Source organism: Sorex araneus, chromosome 3, assembly GCF_027595985.1.
Source record: "Sorex araneus isolate mSorAra2 chromosome 3, mSorAra2.pri, whole genome shotgun sequence".
Classification (NCBI taxonomy): domain Eukaryota; kingdom Metazoa; phylum Chordata; class Mammalia; order Eulipotyphla; family Soricidae; genus Sorex; species Sorex araneus.
In genome coordinates this window covers 215,388,683-215,408,856 of record NC_073304.1, presented here as the reverse complement: position 1 = coordinate 215,408,856, position 20,174 = coordinate 215,388,683, and the positions used below count along the sequence as shown (strand labels likewise).

Here is a 20,174-nt window from a genome sequence, read left to right as displayed (position 1 = left end):
TCCTTGCAATAAAACTTGATCAGGATGAAGCAGCCCTGAAAAGTATGGGTGCACGAATGAGCACACGAGGCTAAGGGATGAAAATAGGCCAGCAGAGGAAATGCCAGCCTGCTACGCACCGCTCGTCAAGGAGAAAACTGGAAGGGTGAGTGATGGCTGTGGTTTTCCAGGGTGCACAGAGCCGTGGGAATGACGGTGGCTTCTGCAGGCTCATGTTGCTGTTAGATGGTAGCCCAGCATCTCACCACAGATTTTCAGACAAGTTGACCAAGAAAAAGATGGGGAAAAGTGGAAGAGGAAGAGAAAGCAGGACATGGAAAACATATCATAGCAATATAAGGCCAAATGGAATGGTATGGCCAGGCGGGTACCAGGTCTTTTTTGCAACTGTACAGTCTAGCGGACCTTAAAGTGGGTCACTGCATGGACGATACTGAGCCATTACACTGCTGGGGAGGACAGGGCAGGAGTGAGAAGGTTTTTTTTTTTTAATTTAAAGGAGGAATTGGGAAGGTTCATTCTCTGATGCGCAGTACCAAGTGCTCTCTGAACCCCTGTGGAGAGCCTGGGCAGGATGGGCAAGAGCACTCAGTGGACTCTGGGGAGGGCCAGGATGGAGAGACATCCGGTGTTCATTTCAAAACACAATAAAAACAGTTTGGCTTGATGAGGCTTTTAATAAAGATTTTGTACCAGTTTTCTTCTGAATGCCAGTGCCACCTCATATGAGGGAGAGATCAAAGACACATTCGTGGCTTAAACCTTATGCTATTATTTTGTTTGTTTTACAAGAAAATGGAATGAATAATTTCTTCAATGTGGGATTCTGAAAGTACCACGGGGTATGGCTCAATAAAGCTGCTTTGAGTTTTATTGAGGTTTACACACTTAGGGGTATATTACATGCATAAATCCAAGGCACCTAGATGAGAGTGTACCCTGTAGTCTCACCATCAATGTTCATGTTTGCCTAGTTCCAGCCTATTATACGGGATGCTCTTGGTAGATGCAATAGTTTGTTTTTGTGATAGCAAAGGCATAAACTGAGTAAAACAGGCAATTCTTGTAATTAAAGCTTGGATGCTTTCTTTTTATCCACAATACAATCTCATGGTAGAATGAAGAACTGGGGTGAAAAGGCTTTTGGTGCTTTAAGGTTTATGTGCTTCTCCCTAGGTCTGGGGCCATATCCCAAATGGGTGTCTCTACCTTTCTCTTGAGGCAGGGTCCTGCCCGAGTGGCATAGGAGGGGTATCTGATGCCAAGTGACAGACTCAAGGTTGGCTTCTTGTACCTACCAGGCCACCCCCCAGACAATTCCACCTGGGCCATTGTCACTGCCACGTCTGCAGGCTGGCCAGCAGAGGGTACTCTAAGAGCAGTCATTTACCATCTTTAGGCAGGACTCTTCCCATTCAAAGAAAGGAACATTTTATTGTGATTTGGAAAGAGTAATTTGATTTTAATGTCCAACATTCATGAAGGCCACCTAGATGAGTTTAGACTACTGCTTCCTAAGTAGCCTAAAACAAGAAAGTTTGGACCGAAGTCACACTAGATAGATAATTTCAGTTTTTGATATCATAAATTTTCTTCCCCCAATGTAAAGAGGCAGTGGATTGAAGGGATCTTGTTTTTCCAGAATTTTCTTTGCTAGTGATTATAAATATCACACACTGGCCTGTGGGCAGATGGGTCAAAAGTATATCAACTCCAGGTTGACAATTTCCTTATCTTCTGATTCTTGCTCAATATTATTTTTTGTCATGGGAGATTTGGTAGGAAGGGTAGAAGGTAAAGGGCAGCAAAATACAAGTGGAAGCATGTGGATTATATTTATAAAATATAATTTCAACTGAGAAATCTACTTGTGGGCCTGGACTATGGCTCATAGTCAGAGTGCATGTCTTGCATGCTTATGGATTCAAGCCCCAACACTTAAAACAATAGTAACAAACCAAACAAAACAATAAAACTATTCAAGTATTGTTTTAATAATAATACTACTTACCCTTTAACAAGAAGCTTATTTGATCTACCCAGTCTCTGGCTTCAGCTGGATTGCTAGCTGTAAACTAGAGGAAAATTAGTGAATTAATTTGTCACTTTTACTACAATTTATATGCATTTGATAGGAATTCAAGTGAGTTCAAAGGGACTAACTTGTAAGTCAAGTTTGAAAGTCAACTTGAAAGTGAGGATTCCAGTATTGCCTACATAATCTTTAGACATAAGGCAAAAAGCATCACTCAAACTCATTTTCCCCTTCCGCGATTTTGCATACAAAATGTTGATGGCTATTAGATTCCAGCCATTTATGCTCATATGCATTCATTTATTTGTCCACGTACTCATTAGGCTTTTGAGATAACTTTTACAGAAATCAAGGCAAAGCAAAATTCCTAAATCCACAGAACAAGGTACAGAGATGGAGAAAATACATACATTTGAAATAGCTGCATTGGTTAGTAGCTGGACATTGCAAGAAGACAAGAAGCACTTAGAATCTAAGCACCAACTCAGAGAAGCACCTAAGGTAGAGTGGTTTGTTAAAGTGATGCTATTTTGGTTGTTTTCTAAAACAAGCTGGTAGGAACGGAGTGGTGGGAGCAGCTGGACATTCAAATCACAGATGCCATCTTCAAAAGGTTAGAAATGACATGGAATGTTCGTGAGGAAGGTAGGAAAGATCATCTTTACTGGAGAACAGCAACAGATAAAGTTGAAGGGCCAAGGGTCAGAGAAGAGTTGATGAAAGGGCTTTGAGCTCAGACTTAAAATGTGCCAGTAGGAAGTGACCGTAAATTCTAGTAAAAGGAGTGGGAGATGTTTTCAGTAGTTGTGAACAGGAAGGATTAGAATAGGGAGAAATTGAGACAGAAGACCAACTATAAGGCTATTTAACTAGTCCTCTGGGTGAAGTGATAGGGACTTAACTATTGTGCTGGCTGTGGGAATAAATAAGAAAAAGATCCAAAGGATATTGTAGAGGAAGAATCCACAGACCATGGTAATGACTTGAATTCAATGGGCCAAAGAAAGGAAGAAGTAAACAAACTCTACATTCTGATTCACAAAACAGGCCAGTCAAGCATCAAGCCTTAGCAATTTTTCATTTTAAATGAATCAACTTGAAATGACTGCTCCTGAAAAACATTTTTATTATCTGGCCATTAGTGTAAGATAAAGATGTGTGCTGTGTAAGAAACCTAGATTTCTGCTTAATACTTATTAATAGACATTGTCATTCTTGGTTTCTTGAAAACACATTTTTATAAAAAATGTCTAAAGAAATTGATTTAGACTTGCCGTATAAATTTTTATCTGGATAAGACACCATCAGAATTGAATAATAAAATTAACTTAGAATCATGCTCGGCACATACATCTATATTATATACATCTGCAAGGGATCCTATAGAAAGGTTTATTTTAAACTAAAACAATCTGTTTGAAATTGCATAATGAAGATCTAGGACAGTTTGATCATAATAAGGGTTAAGATATGTCCAAATATAAGGCTATAAATCATGACAAAAATTTGAACAAAGGATTACTTAAAGTAATTAATATTAATTAACCTTAGCATGGTTTTTCTCTTTTTGTAAGAAAACGAGAAAAATTTAAAGTTTTTCTAAATTGTCTCTTTATAGCTGTGATCAAATAAAATTATCAATACCTACTGTTTCTAGTATATATACTTTATATTAAAAATTTGATATTTTTATAAATATAAAATTCATATTTTTATTCATTTATAAGTAATCTATATTATCTATTATGTTATCTATCATATCAAATATATAAAAATGATCACAGTGAGGAATAAACCTTTGTCACCCCACCTTCCCCGTGTTTCCTGGTCCCTCAGCTGTCACTTCCCTGCTCGGTAATCATCGGCACCAATATCTGAGAAATACTTCCAGAGATATGCATTGCATCCACTCCCAGGAAGATTGCTTTGAATAGCAAGATGAATTTGGAAGGATAAATGATTTTTCATGCGACAGTCAGATTTTTCTTTTCTGGATTTCATGGGAGTGAAGATAATCAGTTGAAAAATGGAGAGAAAGGGGAAGTCACTCCATGCAAGTAGACTGAAAGTAGACTCTGACCATCTGCTGCTATAGACAAGGCCCTCCCGCCGTGTGAGTCTGAGAAGGGGAGGGATGAGGAGGTGGAAGCCTGCAAGAGAAGGGTCTAGGATGAGAGTGGCAATAGAGAGAAGGAGGCCACGACACAGCCCCAGCGAGTACATGTGAAGAAAGAGAAGGGGCAGGTAACAATGAATGGAACCCAGCTCGGCCACCCACAGCTCGCACGCAACGCTCTGAGGCTCACCATTTCCCAATCCCATCCTACCTCGTAGCTGCGCCTATCCTGTGAGGTCAGCTCAAAGCAGGATTCTTTCTTGGAGTCTCTTCGCAGGTGAGGGGCCATCCGTACACTGTAGCCCTTCATGACAAAGGTCCCTTTGGGCTGTTTGCCTGCAAGACAGGAATGCTCCCTGTATCCCTAGAGAGCGGCAACTGCCAAGGGAGGGGATCTTCTCTGGTCTGGAAGGTAAAAGCACAGAAACAGCTGTTCCATCCCTGAGGAACCACAACAGTCAAGGCAAGGTTATTAGGATAGCTTAAGAAGAGGCTACTGCGACAGCGAGGCAGCAATCACTGCCAAGCGAGGGAAATGCAACATGAAAGGTTATTTTGCCAAAAGAGTACATCAGAGACAGAGAATTTATTAGAATGTTAAGAGATCTATAATAACAGAAAGAAGGAATTATTACAGCAGGGAGAGTGTGGCTGTAAACGTGAGGCTCTTGAAGGCTATTACAGAGCTGAAACATTATTATCGGGGCCGGCAGAGCTCACATTTGAGGGGAGGGACAGCAGCGCAGGGGGACAGTATATGTTTCTGGGATCTCTCCCCACGCCCTGCGTAACATCTGGGCTAGACGGATCTCCCCCTATTGCTGGTCAGGTGGGTATTTATGCAGAGGAGAATAATTAAAATTCAGTATTTTATCCACTCCCCCGCCACCGCCCTTTCCAAGAGATCAAATCAGGAAGGAAGTAGCAGAGTAACATCGAGTAGCATCAGATGAGAAAGAAGGAAATCAAAGGCAAAATGAAAGGAAAGGAGAGACTATGCTATCTTTCTGTTCCAAGCCAAAAAAAAATGGATATTAAAAATAGGAGCGAATAAGAGGCGATTCCCGGTGGTTTTCGTGTGCCCACCATGAGGTTCTGGCAGAATAGCTGGAGGACAGGAGCCCGTTGTCTGCGTGACATTCTGTGTCCTGTATCTTGGGGAATGAATTTGATATTGATAAGGATAGCAGTGATAATATTACAAGAAAAGAAAAAGACTGTCCTCACCTGCTTGCACGAAAAGAAACACACAAACACTCTGTACTGACTGAGGAAACGTCTTGGGCACAATAAGAAATAACTGGCGAGAAGGGAGCCATGCAACAGTGCTTTCTGACATCAGAATCTTTTTTTGTTAAAGTATCTCTCCTTGTTCTAACTGGCTACTAAAATGTTTTGTTGTTTCTTTGGTCACCAGATTTTATTTCACTCTGACAGCAAAATGGTCAATAAAAGGCTCTAAGTCTCTCGCGCTTGCCCTCCCCATCTCTCACCTTAAGTGAAAAGGGTTCTGAATGGATGGACACGGTATCTGGTTTTATATCCAGATACGCAAACAGCTTATTTACATGCCAGGAAAATTAAAAAAAAAACTACGATAGAAATGTCATATGAGTTTTAAGGCTTAAGGCAATAAAATAGGGGGGTTTGTGGAGAGAAGTACAGCAGATAGGGCGCATGCCTTGCACTTGGCTGGCCCAGGTTCAATTCCTAGCATCCCATTTGGTTCCTGAGCCCCTAGAGGAGTAATCCCTGAGCACAGACGTGCAGCATATGTACGTCTTTAACTGTGAGATCCGGGGCTGGAGCGATAGTACAGCGGGGAGGGTGTTTCCCTTGCACGTGGCTGACCCAGGTTCGATTCCCAGCATCCTATATGGTCCCCTGAGCACCACCAGGAGTAATTCCTGAAAAAAAAGTGTAAGATCCTGGCATGGCAGAAAAAGAAAAGAACAGACTACCTGGCTGGCTTATATCTGGAATTTGGAGGAGAAACTGTGGAGTTTGAGTGGGCTGGGTGCTGGGAGGATATGGGGAAACTCATTGCTCAGTTTTTGAGTCAGGATGCTAACATTTCCTAACAGGATGCCATACTTTTCCCCTCGATGGGAAAGTCTATGAGGAATAAAGAAAGTAACCCCAAGATAAAGGTCAGTGATGCCTGCTGTAGGCCAGAAAGGTAGGGGGAAGCAATTACCTCAAAGCCCAAAGTCAAGTCATTTTTTGGAGGGTGGGGGTAGGTGGGGCTCCCAAGCAGTTCTCCCAGTGCTCATGAAGGCCACTCCTGGTGATTCTTGGCCAACTGGACCAATGGTTCAATGTGAGGGCCTGAGAATGTGGTTGCTTCTTGGGCCCTGCGGTGCCAGGGGAGCTATCCAGGGGGTGCTTCTCGGGGGCAGTCCTGGCAATGTCTAGGGGATCATGTGGTGCAAAGCATGTTCCTTAACCCTTATACTGTTTCTCGGTTTCACCCTCATGCCCTCAGATTGCTAATCATAAGGATACTAAGTCATTTAGCAAAACCACAAGACTTTATGCTATGTTAGTAATGAAAGTATGAAGCAAAGGACAGGTGGATGATTATTGTCTAAACTGGATGTCCAGGTTTTTTTGTTTTTTTTTTTTTTTTTTTTTTTTGCTTTTTGGGTCATACCTGGCGATGCACAGAAGTCACTCCTGGCTCTGCACTCAGGAATTACCCCTGGTGGTGCTCAGGAGACCATATGGGATGCTGGGAATCGAACCCAGGTCAGCCTTGTGCAAGGCAAACGCCCTACTTGCTGTGCTATCACTCCAGCCCCGGACGTCCAGGTTTTGGAAGAGGAGTAAGAGTTGGAAAGGAGGAAGATAGGAGAAAGGAAATGGCCTTCACGTGAAGATGGTTTACATGAGCTCCCTATTGCCTCGGAGAACTGCTCCTGGGGAAGCCCAGTGCTGTAGAAGGACAGCCCCCGGGTGAAGGTCTGCATTTACTGACAAGGTTCATTTTCAGTCTGTGTTTATTTGTTGCTGCTACTGGTTTGTGCTTCTTTCATTCCTTCTTGCAATGATGCTGAGCATGGCTGGGAGATCTAGGGATGGGTCCTGAGTGCTGTGCTTGATTGAGTCAGTGGTGGCTCATTAAGTAGCTGCCTCTGGCCTGAGTCAACACTTCGCTGCTGCTGCTGCCATCTGGTTGGTGGGTGTCTCTTGGGCACAGCAACCATTTGGGTCTCAACACTCCATGGACTTTAGTGATATGCACTGGACTGCTTTCCACCAGTCCGTAGGATAGTTGGGAGCCTGATTTCAGGAACGCTGGACTAAGTTTAACTTCTTCCATGGAAGAAGCAGTTTAAATCTTTCTCAGAGTGAATTCTTTCCAACAGTAACTATATTATTAACGTCTGGAAAGAGTCTGTATTTATTTTTTGCAGTATTTAACTTAGATAAAGTATGTTGTTTGTTATTAAACTCTTAATATGCTGCCCATACCAATTCAGCGTTTAAATGGGAAATAATTTCTAAACTGGTGATGAGCAAGATGGAGTTTACCAGGGCTTCTTTCCTTCTTTCCTTCTTTCTTTCCTTCTTTCTTTCTTTCTTTCTTTCTTTCTTTCTTTCTTTCTTTCTTTCTTTCTTTCTTTCTTTCTTTCTTTCTTTCTTTCTTTCTTTCTTTCTTTCTTTCGACCATATGGGATGCTGGGAATCGAACCCCAAGTCGGCCGTGGGCAAGGCAAATGCCCTACCCGCTGTGCTATCTATCGCCCTAGTCCCATACCAGAGTCTATTTCTTCTGTAAGCATGTTTCTATGTGGACGTTATAGTTTAGGAGAGCTATTGTGTGACCTAAGTGAGAATTTACAAAGGATTTGCATCTAGGAGGGAAATGCCACAGTGCAAAGGTAGGCCACTTACTTTTCTCATTAGCATAGTAGTAGAAGAGGCCTCTGCTGACGACACACCATCGCTTCTGCCATTCGGATCCAAAGAAACTATGATCTAAACAGAACAGCAGTTAAGGGACATAAATTCAGGTAACAACCATCACTGAAGAGTCTGTAAAACCCAACAACACACAGTCTGGGGTGTTACTATTTTATTTCCCGGGTTAATGGACTGTGAAGGCCTCCCTTCCACTCCCACAGGTTCTCCCGTATTGATGCAGTGTCCAGTGGGCTCAGTCTCAGGCCAGATTCTAAACGGGGTTTGCATGCTTTACTCCTGCCCAGCTGTCTCTATTCTCCTTTACATATTTCAGGGCCTCATTTCAGCCTGCATTTTTTCAAATTCTCTGTGCTGTCTTTTTATTATTTTTTTGCTTTTCTGTGCCAAAGCATTTATTTCTGAGAAATTAATTTTATGGAGTAGGAGTGCTACAGTGCTACAGGATGAGAGACCAGAAGTCAGGGACACTTGTGTCCCAAGCACAAGGTCCTAAGTTTGTTTCCTGTCCCCTACCCACCCCGAGAGCCCTGCTAGGTATGAGCCTGGAGCGTCTGAGCACCCACCAGCTCAGCCTCTGTGCTCTCTTTCTTTCTTTTTTTTTTTTTCTTTTTTGGGTCACACCTGGGGATGCACAGGGGTTACTCCTGGCTCTGCACTCAGGAATCTCTCCTGGCAGTGCTCAGGGGACTATATGGGATGCTGGGAATGGAACCCAGGTTGGCCACATGCAAGGCAAACGCCCTACCCACTGGGCTATCGCTCTAGCCCCTCTAAGCTGTCTTTTAGCAAACCAAAAGATGGTCCCAGTCACCAACCTGAGAAGGGCTTAACAAAGATCTGCTAAGGCAGTTTGTCCATTCAGTGTTCTACATGGAACTCTGACTCTACTCAAGTATATTTTCATTAAAATTTGGGGCTCAGGGGTCAGAGTGATAGTACAGCGAGTAGATGTTTGCCTTGCAAACCAGGCTGACCTGGGTTCGATTCCCTGTATCCCATATGGCCCCCTGAGTACTACCAGGAGTGATTCCTGAGTGCAGAGCCAGGAGTAACCCCTGAGCACCACTGGGTATGATTTATCGCCGCCCCCCCCCCCCAACAACAAAAAAAGGATTTGGGGCTCTTCTGAAACTTGAAAGTGGGCAGCTTCACCTATGTTACACAAATTACATTTTTGTAGTTTCACTCTTATGGGAACACACCTAGAAGTAAGACAAAAATGCATCATTCATTGAGGCCATGGTGCTTATATTAAGCACCTTTTGTGTACTAGGTGAATAAGGCAGAATCAGTCCTTAGTCTGATGGAGCTCACAGTTGCTAAAAATTGGAGGCCATATCTCTCTGGCCTGTTACATCTGAATTCTAGACTTCTTTCCTTGCCTTCTTGTTGTTTCACATCTACTTAGCATAGTCAAGAGCAAGAGAAGGCACCTGGTATGTTAGCTTTCCTTCTTTTCATTTCCCTTTCCTTCCTGGAATGTTCTAGATGGATAGGACTTATCAATACCTTTGCTTTTCTTCTCCAAGTATCCTTGCTTAATGATGTTGTCAAGCTCTTGGGCTCCTCTTGCCATGTCTTCCATTCCTAAAAGGAACACCATCTTTTTCAGCTTTGTTGAAACCTGACAGAATTTTCATTTATTTAGGCTACTTTAGGTAATCTACATTAATGAACGAGTGCAGAGGGTAATTGCTGAAACACAGCAGAAAATCAAACCATTTCTATATGATTGGAGAAAGAAAAGGTAAATTTTCTTTCTAATTATATACAATGCCAAGATCTTTGAAAATGATCTAAATATACATTAGTTTGTGCAAGGGGAGGTAGCCGAAAAGACATACCGATTGGCCAGAAAAAGACTCCAGAGAATTAAGAATTTGCTGTGGATATAAGCTCCAAATTGGATAATCCACATTGAGATAATCAAAAGTCAAATGAATAGCTTCCAGCACAGATAAGCTTTAATGAGTGATACAGTCTGCCATACACACAGTCACCTCAGAGGGAGCAATAAACACTCTCACTCTTTTTTAAACAAACAGAAAGCTATCTTAGTGAATCTAAATTTTATTAAGTTCACACAAAAAGACAATGCAAGCTGAATTTGGCAATAGCTACCAAATTCTGTTTTTTTTTCAAACTATGGAGAAATGAGTAAGAATGACCAGAGTCTTTACAAAGAGAAGAACCTGGATCCAACATTAGCCTTTAATTGTAGACAGTTGACATACTTGCCTTTCAATTAGCCTTGTTAGGTACAGATTTACTGAGAAGTCAAGATTCTAATCCATCTTCCACGATGGGGGGTGGATACTTATTTTACAGAAGGGAGGGGCAAGGGAGAGAGACAAAGAAAAAAGTGTATACTCCTCAAAAACAAAATGATTCCATTGCAAAAATAAGATAAAATAACAATATTCAAAACATATGATTCTATATTTAATTGATAAATGAAGGTAGCGGGCTAGCAGAATTCTAACATTTTTTATTTAATCATGTCTCATTTGATTTGTCTTAAAAATTTTAGAAAGCAAATAAAAGACAAACCAAATTAAGGAATAACCAAACATGAACGAACTGTGTCTCCTACAAATATGTTAAGACTTTTGGGTGAAATGTTTTGTTTTCTGAACATCTGTTATAATCTCTAATAACCTTTATTTAATGGTACTATGAGATGGCACTTGACATTACACACTTTTTTTTTTGTTTGAAAGCAGCATTTTAAGACACTATTTAAAAAATAGCTTTATTTTAAAATACAACTAAAATTATTTTTTGCTTCTAAACTATTCAAACTTAGTTTTAAATATGTAGATGCCTTCCTTAGTTTTAAATATGTAGATGCCTTCCTCCCTCCCTCCCTCCCTCCCTCCTTCCCTCCTTTCCACTACAACTGGCAGTGCTCACGGTTTACTCCTGACTCTGTGTTCAGAGATCACTCCTGGCAGGCTCAGGGGACCATATGGGATGCTGGGAATCAAACCCGGGTCGGCCTCGTGCAAGGCAAGCGCCTTACCCGCTGTGCTACTGCTCCAGCCCCAACCCTGGTGTTTTGGGTGAGGAGCACATCCAGCTTTGTGAGGTGCTAATTCCTGACTCAGTGCTCAGGGATCATTCCTGGTGGAGCTCAGGGAACTTATGCAGTGCTGGGGATTGAACTGCATTGGGCTGCAAGCAAGGCAAGTGCCTTAATCCTTATACTATCTCTCTGTCCCCTGATTCTTTTTTTTGGGGGGGGGGTGCACACCTGGCTGTGCTCAGGGATTACCCCTGGCTCTGTAATCAGGGATGATTCCTGGTAGTTTTGGGGGACGATATGGGATGCCAGGGATAGGGCCTGTGCAAGGCAAACGCCCTGTTCACTGTACTATTTCTCTGACCCTTTGGCCCCTGATTTTTCATCCTATTTGTTCCTTATTGTCAGCAGCCTTGTTTATGGACTATTTTTATTTGTGTGTTTTAGCACAAACTCAAAACAAAGTTAGCAGTTAAGCAAACCCGGTGGCTGCTCTAAATCTTCCTGGATGGGTCTCAGGGTACACGCGTAAGATGAGCAGCAGCGAGGGCAAGCTCGTTTGTCTGGTATCCTTTCGATTCTGCCATTCCTCCCGAAACTCCAATCTCCTTTGGAAAATGCTCTCCAAGGGGAGAATCAGATCGTCCAGAGGGGGCGGCGGATGGGGGGGAGGATTGAAAATGGTAGCGAAGCCCTTTGAAGGACAGTGATCTGCTCCCCAGAGTAGCCCCCAAATTGTTCCTTGAGGTCTAAAAACTAAAGGAAGATACAGGGAATATGAAAAACCAGATCCCCTAAGCTTGGACTTTTCTATCACAATTTTTTCCCCTCCCCTTTTTTAAGGTCTTGTTAAACTTAGAGGCACAGCTTCTCGTTAAAGATGCCGAGAGTCTGAATCATAAAAGACATGTTAAACGTTCTATTAGAATTCAAACCTCCTTTTTAAATGCAAATCTAAATGCCATTTTATGGAACATCTATAATTATGAAAATGGGAAGACATTGCCTCGTGTGCGGGGAGAGTCTGAGTATGAATATTACATTAATGTGCCCACACCAGCTCACTGATCCTGCTGGCAGGAGCATAAAAAATGCTTGAGTGAAACTTTTATTTAGATGTTAAGACTCCAGGCCCCAGCGGGGTGACGGAGACAGTCCCTGTGAGTTGCCATCAGAGAGAGAGTTTGAATTGAATTACCCAGGGGGGAAGGAAGTAGTGATGAGCACTGCTTCGCTTATTTAATTTCATTTACTTTCAGTACATTATCAGCATGAGGCTCTTCTCTCCCCACCAACCGAAACCCAAGAATGCCACCACCAAGAAAACAAAAACATCATGCAGCAGAGATGTGCAAGCTCCAAGTCACTAATTCTAGGAGACGAGGGACAGCCCCGTCACCACCTTCTCTCCCCAGGAACCACACTTGGTTTGCTAAAACTGGATCCTGAATGAGTTCTTGAATCTTCTCTGTTGGGCCTTCACCCACAAGATTCTGAAGAGAAGACTGCTGGCAATTTGCAAGTGTGCTGTGTTTTTGTACAATGTGTTACCCAGATACCTTCGGTGTTGATGAACAAGATCTCGTACCTGATTTCCTTTATGTCCAGGAGGGAAATGGCATTGGGGGTAATGTTTGGGGAAGTAAGAGAAAAATATAAGGAAATGTAAACAAATCAATATCTATTCTTCTTGTTTGTTTTGGGGCCACACCCAGCAATGCTCAGAGGTAATTCCTGGCTTGTCAATCAGGAGGACGATATGAGATGCCTGGGATCAAACCCAGGTTGGCCACATGCAATGAAAGCATCCTATCCACTGTACTATCATCCTGGCCCCCAAATCAATAACTATTTTATTGATTACCTTCTAGGAGCAAGGCACTGTGTGGTGAATACAACAAATTTGTTCTCAATATTAAGTTGAGTTTGAGCTGAACCTCTGTTTTCTGATTATCAACCAAATCCAAATAAATAATCAAAATGGGAAGGGATCATTGGAATCAATCTGTCTCCTCTTTCAGTGATATCTCAGGGTTCTACTGATCAGGAACCAGTGATCCTGCAGATGCCGGACCTTGGCCAGGGTTCTGGGGAGATGAGACTAAAGGAATCCTAAATGCCTGAATCCACAACTGCCGGCAAATGCACAGATCTTCAGAGCCACTTAAACCTAATAGAAAGTATGTAAATGCTTTGCAGGATGATAATAAAAACAGAAAGAAGTTGCAAACAATTGCATGAATTGCTATTTTAAGGCGAAAACATTTATATTTAAGTAGACCATAAAAAACCAGAGGCTTTCGGTCTATTACCTGAAAAAAGAAGAGACATCACCACCTTAATGAAAAAAGTAGAAATGATTTAGATTTATTGGGAATAGAAGTCCCTTTTGGATAAATCCAAAGGTGTATCACATTATATCAGCACAAAACAGAATTACATTAGTGTCATAATCTCTCTCTACCACTACACCTAACAAAATCTCTCAGCAGAGCTCATATAAAGGAAAGATTCACTTAGCTGAAGAATGTGGGGCCATAAAGATAAGATCAGCAGAGAAGTGTGTTCCCCAGAAGTGATGGTCACCCAACTTTCATGGCAGATGAAGATAAAGGAAACTCTCAGGCATCCTTCTCTCCTCATCCAGATTCCTTCAAACCCTGTATCCCACCCACACCCAGTTCTGTAATAAAAAATGACAGAATAGGATTCCATCTCTCAAAGCTAAACATGACTTCTCAGTCAACTATGCACAGCCACAGCAATGGGGACCCTGTGTGGTGTGATGCATTTCCATAAAGCAGTCAATAAAAAGACACGGGAGCTTATGTGAGTCACGGCCTATTTAATCAGTTGTGTTCTAGCCCACTGAGAAAAGAGAATTGGAGAAATCAGTTGGCAACACCACAGCACAAGGCTAATAGCACAAGAGGCCACATGATTTTAGCTGCAAAGAGGCAGCAGCCCCTGCAGAACAAACCAGGTCCTCACTAACTTTCCTGGCAGGTAGACGGTTCGGTCTCTTGCTCAATCAACTTAATATAAAAATCAACGACTTTCAAAAAACATCCTTTCTTTCCCCCCCTAACTCCTCCCTTCCTCTCCTTAAACCTCCAGTTTCTCCTATCATCTCTGTCACTGTCACTCTGTTGCTCATCAATTTGTTCGAGTGGGCACCAGTAATGTCTCTCATTGCAAGACTTATCGTAACGGTTTTTGGCATATCCAATACACCATGGGTAGCTTGCAAGGCTCTGCCATGTGGTTGCGGTACTCTCAGTAGCTTGCTGGGCTCTCTGAGAGGGGCGGAGGAATCGAACACGGGTCCACCTCATGTAAGGCAAATGCTCTACCGCTGTGCTATTGCTCCAGCCCCTATCATCTCTATTCCTTTTAATTCAAGTTCTTTGTTTGGGGTAGGGAAGACGCACCCAGCTGTGCTCAGGGTTAACTCCTAGCTCTGTACTCAGGGCTCACTTGTGGCAGGGCTCAGGAGACCATATGGGATTCTGGGGCTCAAACCTGGGTTGGCAGTGTACAAGGCAGGCACCCTACCTGCTGTACTATTGATCTAGTCAAAGTTCTTTCTTTTTTTTTTTTTTTTTTGCTTTTTGGGTCACACCTGGTGATGCACAGGGGTTCCTCCTGGCTCTACACTCAGGAATTACTCCTGGCGGTGCTCAGGGGACCATATGGGATGCTGGGAATTGAACCCGGGTTGGCCGAGTGCAAAGCAAACACCTGGCCCGCTGCGCTGTCACTCCAGCCCCTAGTCCAAGTTCTTTTTGAATGTTTGAAAAAGGGACCAAACTAGCTCCAGCTTGGAGCGTTCCCAGGGTGAACAGCAGGCAGGGTGAAGCTTAGCAGGTGGTTTCATCACGGTATCAGACAAAGTATTATATATGTAGCATGTTATACAGTATGTGACAAAGGACCTGGGGGATTGGTGGAGAAAGTAAGAGAATATCTAATATTTGAAGGGTGGGAACAGTTACATTCCACCTGCAATTCCAATTCACTCACTATGGGATATGTATTTGTATGCTTGCACGTAAGTATGTGCACAAGTGTACACATGTGCATGCATGCTTACGTGAGTGCATTTGTGTGTGTGTGCCGCAGGCACTGGATGAAGCTTCAGAATGCACAAAGGGGAACAGGGCAAAGCAGGGAGGATGGGTGGGGTAGAACTCTTCTCTCTGGCGGTTGTTGATTCCAAATATGTTCATTAAAATCCCTCTTTATGGCTGCTGCTACCTCTCTTTTTTGAGGTGCTGAGTTTGAATTTAGGTCTTACATGCATGTAAAGCATGAATTTTATTTATTTATTGATTGTGTCACACCTGGTGATGCTCAGGACTTACTCCTGGCTCTGCATTCAGGAATTACTCATGGTGATACTTGGCCATGCCAAGCAAACGCTCTTCCTGCTGTAGTATCTCTCTAGCTCCGAGGTATGCATTTTATAACTGAGTTACATCTCTGCTGTCATCTTCCTTGTCAATAAGTCGATTACTGGGGCCGGAGCGATAGTACAGAGGGTAGGGAGTTTGCCTTGCACGCGGCTGACCCAGGTTCAATCCCCAGCATCTCATATGGTCTCCCCAGCACCGCCAGGAGTGATTCCTGAGTACATGAGCCAGGAGTAACCCCTGAGCATCGCTGGGTGTGACCCAAAAAGCAAAAAAAAAAAGTTCATTACTGTGTTTCCTCAGTTTCCCGAATTACTGGGTTACTCTTTACTTCTTTTGCAACTATCAGAAACCAGTCAATAAGAATCAGGGAATCTGAGGTGCTCACCTGTGCAGGCCACTAACAAGAGGGCTAGCTTCCATCACCCTGACTCTACTGGTATCTTGGGACAGGCACATCGTATTCTTTTTTTTTTTTTTTTTTGCTTTTTTGGGTCACACCCAGCGATGCTCAGGGGTTACTCCTGGCTTTGCACTCAGGAATTACTCCTGGCAGTGCTTGGGGGACCATATGGGATGCCGGGGATTGAACCCGGGTCGGCCGCGTGCAAGGCAGACGCCCTACCCGCTGTGCTATCGCTCCGGCCCCGGCACATAGTATTCTTAAACCTCTCTAGTTCCATTCAATATCCACTGGATCTCACACTGGTTCCTCTTTCGTCTTTGTGTGCCACTCACTAAGGCATTTGAAGCAATTCATGGAAGGTGAAAAATTCTAAGTTAATGACAGACTTAGGATCAAAAAGTTTTAAATATATAGATTCAAACAGCTTTAATTTTAGAGAGGGCTAACTTGAATAAAGATAAAAGGAAGAGGGGCCGGAGCAATAACACAGCGGGCAGGGTGTTTGTCTTGCATGTGGCCGACCCAGGTTCAATTCTCAGCATCCCATATGGTACCCTAGCACCACCAGGAGTAATTCATGAGTACATGAGCCAGGAGTAACCTCTGTGAATTGCCAGGTGTGACCCAAAAAGAAAAAAAAGATAAAAGGAAGAGAATAAACACAACATTCTTTTCTTCTTGACGGGGTGGGGTAGCCATACCTGGCTGTGCTCAGATCTTGGCTCTGTGCTCAGGGATCACTCCTGGAGGGGCCCAGTGAACTATATGTGACATCAGGAATCCAACCCGGGTCAGCTGCATGAAGGCAAGCACTCAATTAGCTGTACTATTTCTCTGGCCTGAATGCAACAACATTCATTGTTTTTGTTTTGCTTTTTGGGCTACACCTGATGGTGTTCAGGGCTTACTACAGGCTCTGCACTTGGGGATCATGCCTGGTGGGCTCTGGGAACTTAATCTTAAGTTTTTAATTAAATTATTTAATAAGTAGTTATATCAGAAACTAGGAAGCACAAATGCAATCCGAGCCGGATAGAAGGAAGTAGAAAATAGTCAAAACGACATATCTGTGGGTGGCAAACCAACACAGGAAACAACATCCAGGAGCTTTTGATGAACTCTTCGCAGCCTCTCCAATTTTTAATGATCTTAAGATATTGGTTAAGAGAGACAGTACAGCAAACTGTAAAGGAAACTTGTGAAAGAAAATTTGTTAAACAGAGGATAAGGAAATTTCATGATAGACTCTAGGCCAGTGCTATTAAGGGAACATATTCTAATAAATATGTTGAACACACTTGGATGAGCCACAAGCATGAAGGGACCGGCAGAGGAACCCAGGTATGCGGGACCCGGGGCTGAGATCTCTAAGCCTGCTCGGACTGGGACTGGGCCTTCTCCAATCAGACCCCCCATTTTCCAGTAGCTTGGCAGCTACACCCACAAACTGCCCCTGGCGCCATGTAATCCCACCAACGGCAAGATCAAGCTCCCGCTCGACATGTAATAGCCTTGTTCTCCCTCTTGGAGAACCTGACAAGCTACCAAGAGTTCATTGCCTTCATGGGAGAGCCTTGCAAGCTTCCCATTGTGTATTCATATCCCCAAATACAGTAAAAGATATATGCATACCTCTCGGAGAGCCCGGCAAGCTACCAAGAGTATCCCGCCCGCACGGCAGAGCCTGGCAAGCTACCCGTGACGTATTCAATATGCCAAAAACAGTAATGATAGGTCTCAATCCCCTGACCCTGAAAGAGCCTCCAATCCTTGGGAAAGACGAGCAAGGAGAGGCTGCTAAAATATCAGGGCTGAGTGTAATAGAGATGTTACTGGTGCCCACTCAAATAAATCGATGAACAATGGGATGACAGTGATACAGTGATTCTAATAAAAATTGTTTAAAAAGGGCCAGAAGGATAGTACAGAGACTAGGGTGTTTGCCTTGTATGCAGCCAATAGGGTTCAATCCCCAGCATCCCATATGGTCCCCTGAGCACTGCAAGGAGTAATTCCTTAGTGCAGAACCAGAAGTCAGCCCTGAACACTGCTGGTTGTGTCCCCTTCCCCAATAAAAAGATTCAAAAGACTACCATATTTTTAATCAGCATTTTATCAATCATTTTTGTATTTCATTATATTTTATAACAATTCCATTAGCCATATATCATTATCATCCCCACTTTACAGATTAGGAGATTTAACAGATTATTTTTAGTGAAAGGGCTGGAGGGATAAAACAGGAAGTAAGGCATCAGATGTCACCAATCTCAGTGTGAATCCAGAGCACAGAGCCAGGAATAGGCCCTGAGCATTGTTGGATGTAGCCAAAATACATAACAAAAATCAGATTATTTTTAGTTAAATTACGACCTGGCTGAAGGTTGCTCAGCTGTAAAAGCCCACTCACTCTTCACTAGCCTGAGTTTGAGATCTATTCAGAGGGGCTGAGGAAATTCTGTTGGCCTCTCCCACCTTTCTCTCCTGTGTAAGTATTGAAAAAAGATGTGATATGTGGTTTTATAATATTAGATGTCAAAATTAATTTTATGATTTTTCATTTCTTATTTACTTCTTAATGCATGGACTGACTAATCCATGGAACTGCTTTCAAGGGCAGGCTTATGTCAAAGAGGTCAAAAGATATACAGAAAAGAAAAAAAAAGATTGTGGGAAGGGAAAGAAAAGATACAGTGTGAAGACAATGCAAGAGAAAGCAATTGGGAGCTCTCAGCGAGGCAGCTTGGTCATAAATTGGTAAGACCATGACTGACACAGGAATGATACCGAGAGCGATAAGCACTGTTTCAGAAGGAGGCTCCTGTAGGGACCTTGAACACGGCTCCTTACTTATTCATCAAAGAAGAGGTTCTGGAGTATGGGTTGGGGGAAAGGTGCCTTCCTTGGAAGTGTGAGGCTGAGGGTTTGATCCGTGGTACTGCCCACATATGCTCAGTGCGGTTCTCATAGCTTTTTGTTTGGAATCCCTTGTGTCACAACAAAGTGTGTGATTGCTCGTGCACTACAGACAGGTGTATGCAAGCACCACAACTGAAATGGATGTGACCATTTGATGGGTTTCAAATAGTAGGCAACCAATCATAGAGGGAAATATATATAGGCATTTATTTTTTTCAGATATATATATACATATATATATATACGGAAGTTCACACTACTCAATTTTACCAACATGTTTGTGATATCCTAAAGAAGGTCTTAGGGCTGGAGTGATAGCACAGCGAGTAGAGCACTTGCCTTGCACATGGCCGACCCGGGTGTGATTCCTCCGCCCCTCTCGGAGAGCCTGGCAAGCTACTGAGAGTATCCCACCCACACGGCAGAGCCTGGCAAGCTACCCGTGGCATATTCTACACATCAAAAACAGTAACAACAAGTCTCACAATGGAGTCATTACTGGTGCCCACTCGAGCAAATCGATGAGCAAGGGGATGACAGTGAGACAGTGAGTGATACAGTGAAAGAAGGTCTTAATGGCCCCTGCCAAAATAGAAAAATTTTCACACTATTTCCTCTATGGATACTTTTTTGTAGCATTCTCAGCAGTTTTCCATAACAAACAATCCAAAATATATTATTCCAGTTGTGTTTTGGGACAGGGCTTGGGGCTTGGGATGGAAACATCCCAATTATGGTGGTGGGAAGGTGTAATGGTGGTGAGATTGGTGGTTGAATATTAAATGTAATCAAATATTGTCAACTACCTTATAAATAAAATTAAAAAATATGAGAGTGCAAAAATATAAAAAATAAATAAAAAAAAGAAATGGACGTGACTCCTGGCAAGTTCATATCTAAAGATACTTGGAGGTCACAGAGACCACGTATATGACTCCCCAGAAGACATATGCATGAGCCCCACAACTAAGACACCATGACCCTAGTGAGCACACATGTCAAGACTGACACCAAGACTGATCCCCATCCTCCCCAGAAAGCAGAAGATGTGTAACCCCCAGAGAGAAACACAAACAACTGTGAGAGAAGCATGACCAAGCATGTGTATGACCCCCATTCATCAAAGAGAAGGGAAAAATAAATAAGAAAGATTTTTTACATCAGTCAAAGTGGTTTCTTTGCACAAAACATTCCATCAATAATGTTACACTCCAAGGTAACCTACAGAAACTGAGAATATTCATGGAGAATGGAGAGGCTGCTTCTTAAGAAGAGGGACCAAACTAATTGTCCAGAAGTTATATGTGGTTTTAGGAGCTGCTCCTTTCCAACATATT

At 42.8% G+C, this 20,174-nt stretch overlaps 1 protein-coding gene across 1 annotated transcript in view; it reads right to left on the bottom strand.

Moving 5' to 3' along the window:
• The window catches only part of SKAP1 (src kinase associated phosphoprotein 1), a 328,733-nt gene that overhangs the window by 47,156 nt on the left and 261,403 nt on the right, over nt 1–20,174 (bottom strand). Inside the window, exons 5-8 of the mRNA XM_055132038.1 lie at nt 9,588–9,665; nt 8,049–8,132; nt 4,363–4,487; nt 2,012–2,075 (exon numbers count right to left, since the gene is read on the bottom strand). Coding sequence (XP_054988013.1) covers nt 2,012–2,075; nt 4,363–4,487; nt 8,049–8,132; nt 9,588–9,665 — 351 coding nt within the window. The remainder of the gene's footprint in view (nt 1–2,011; nt 2,076–4,362; nt 4,488–8,048; nt 8,133–9,587; nt 9,666–20,174) is intronic.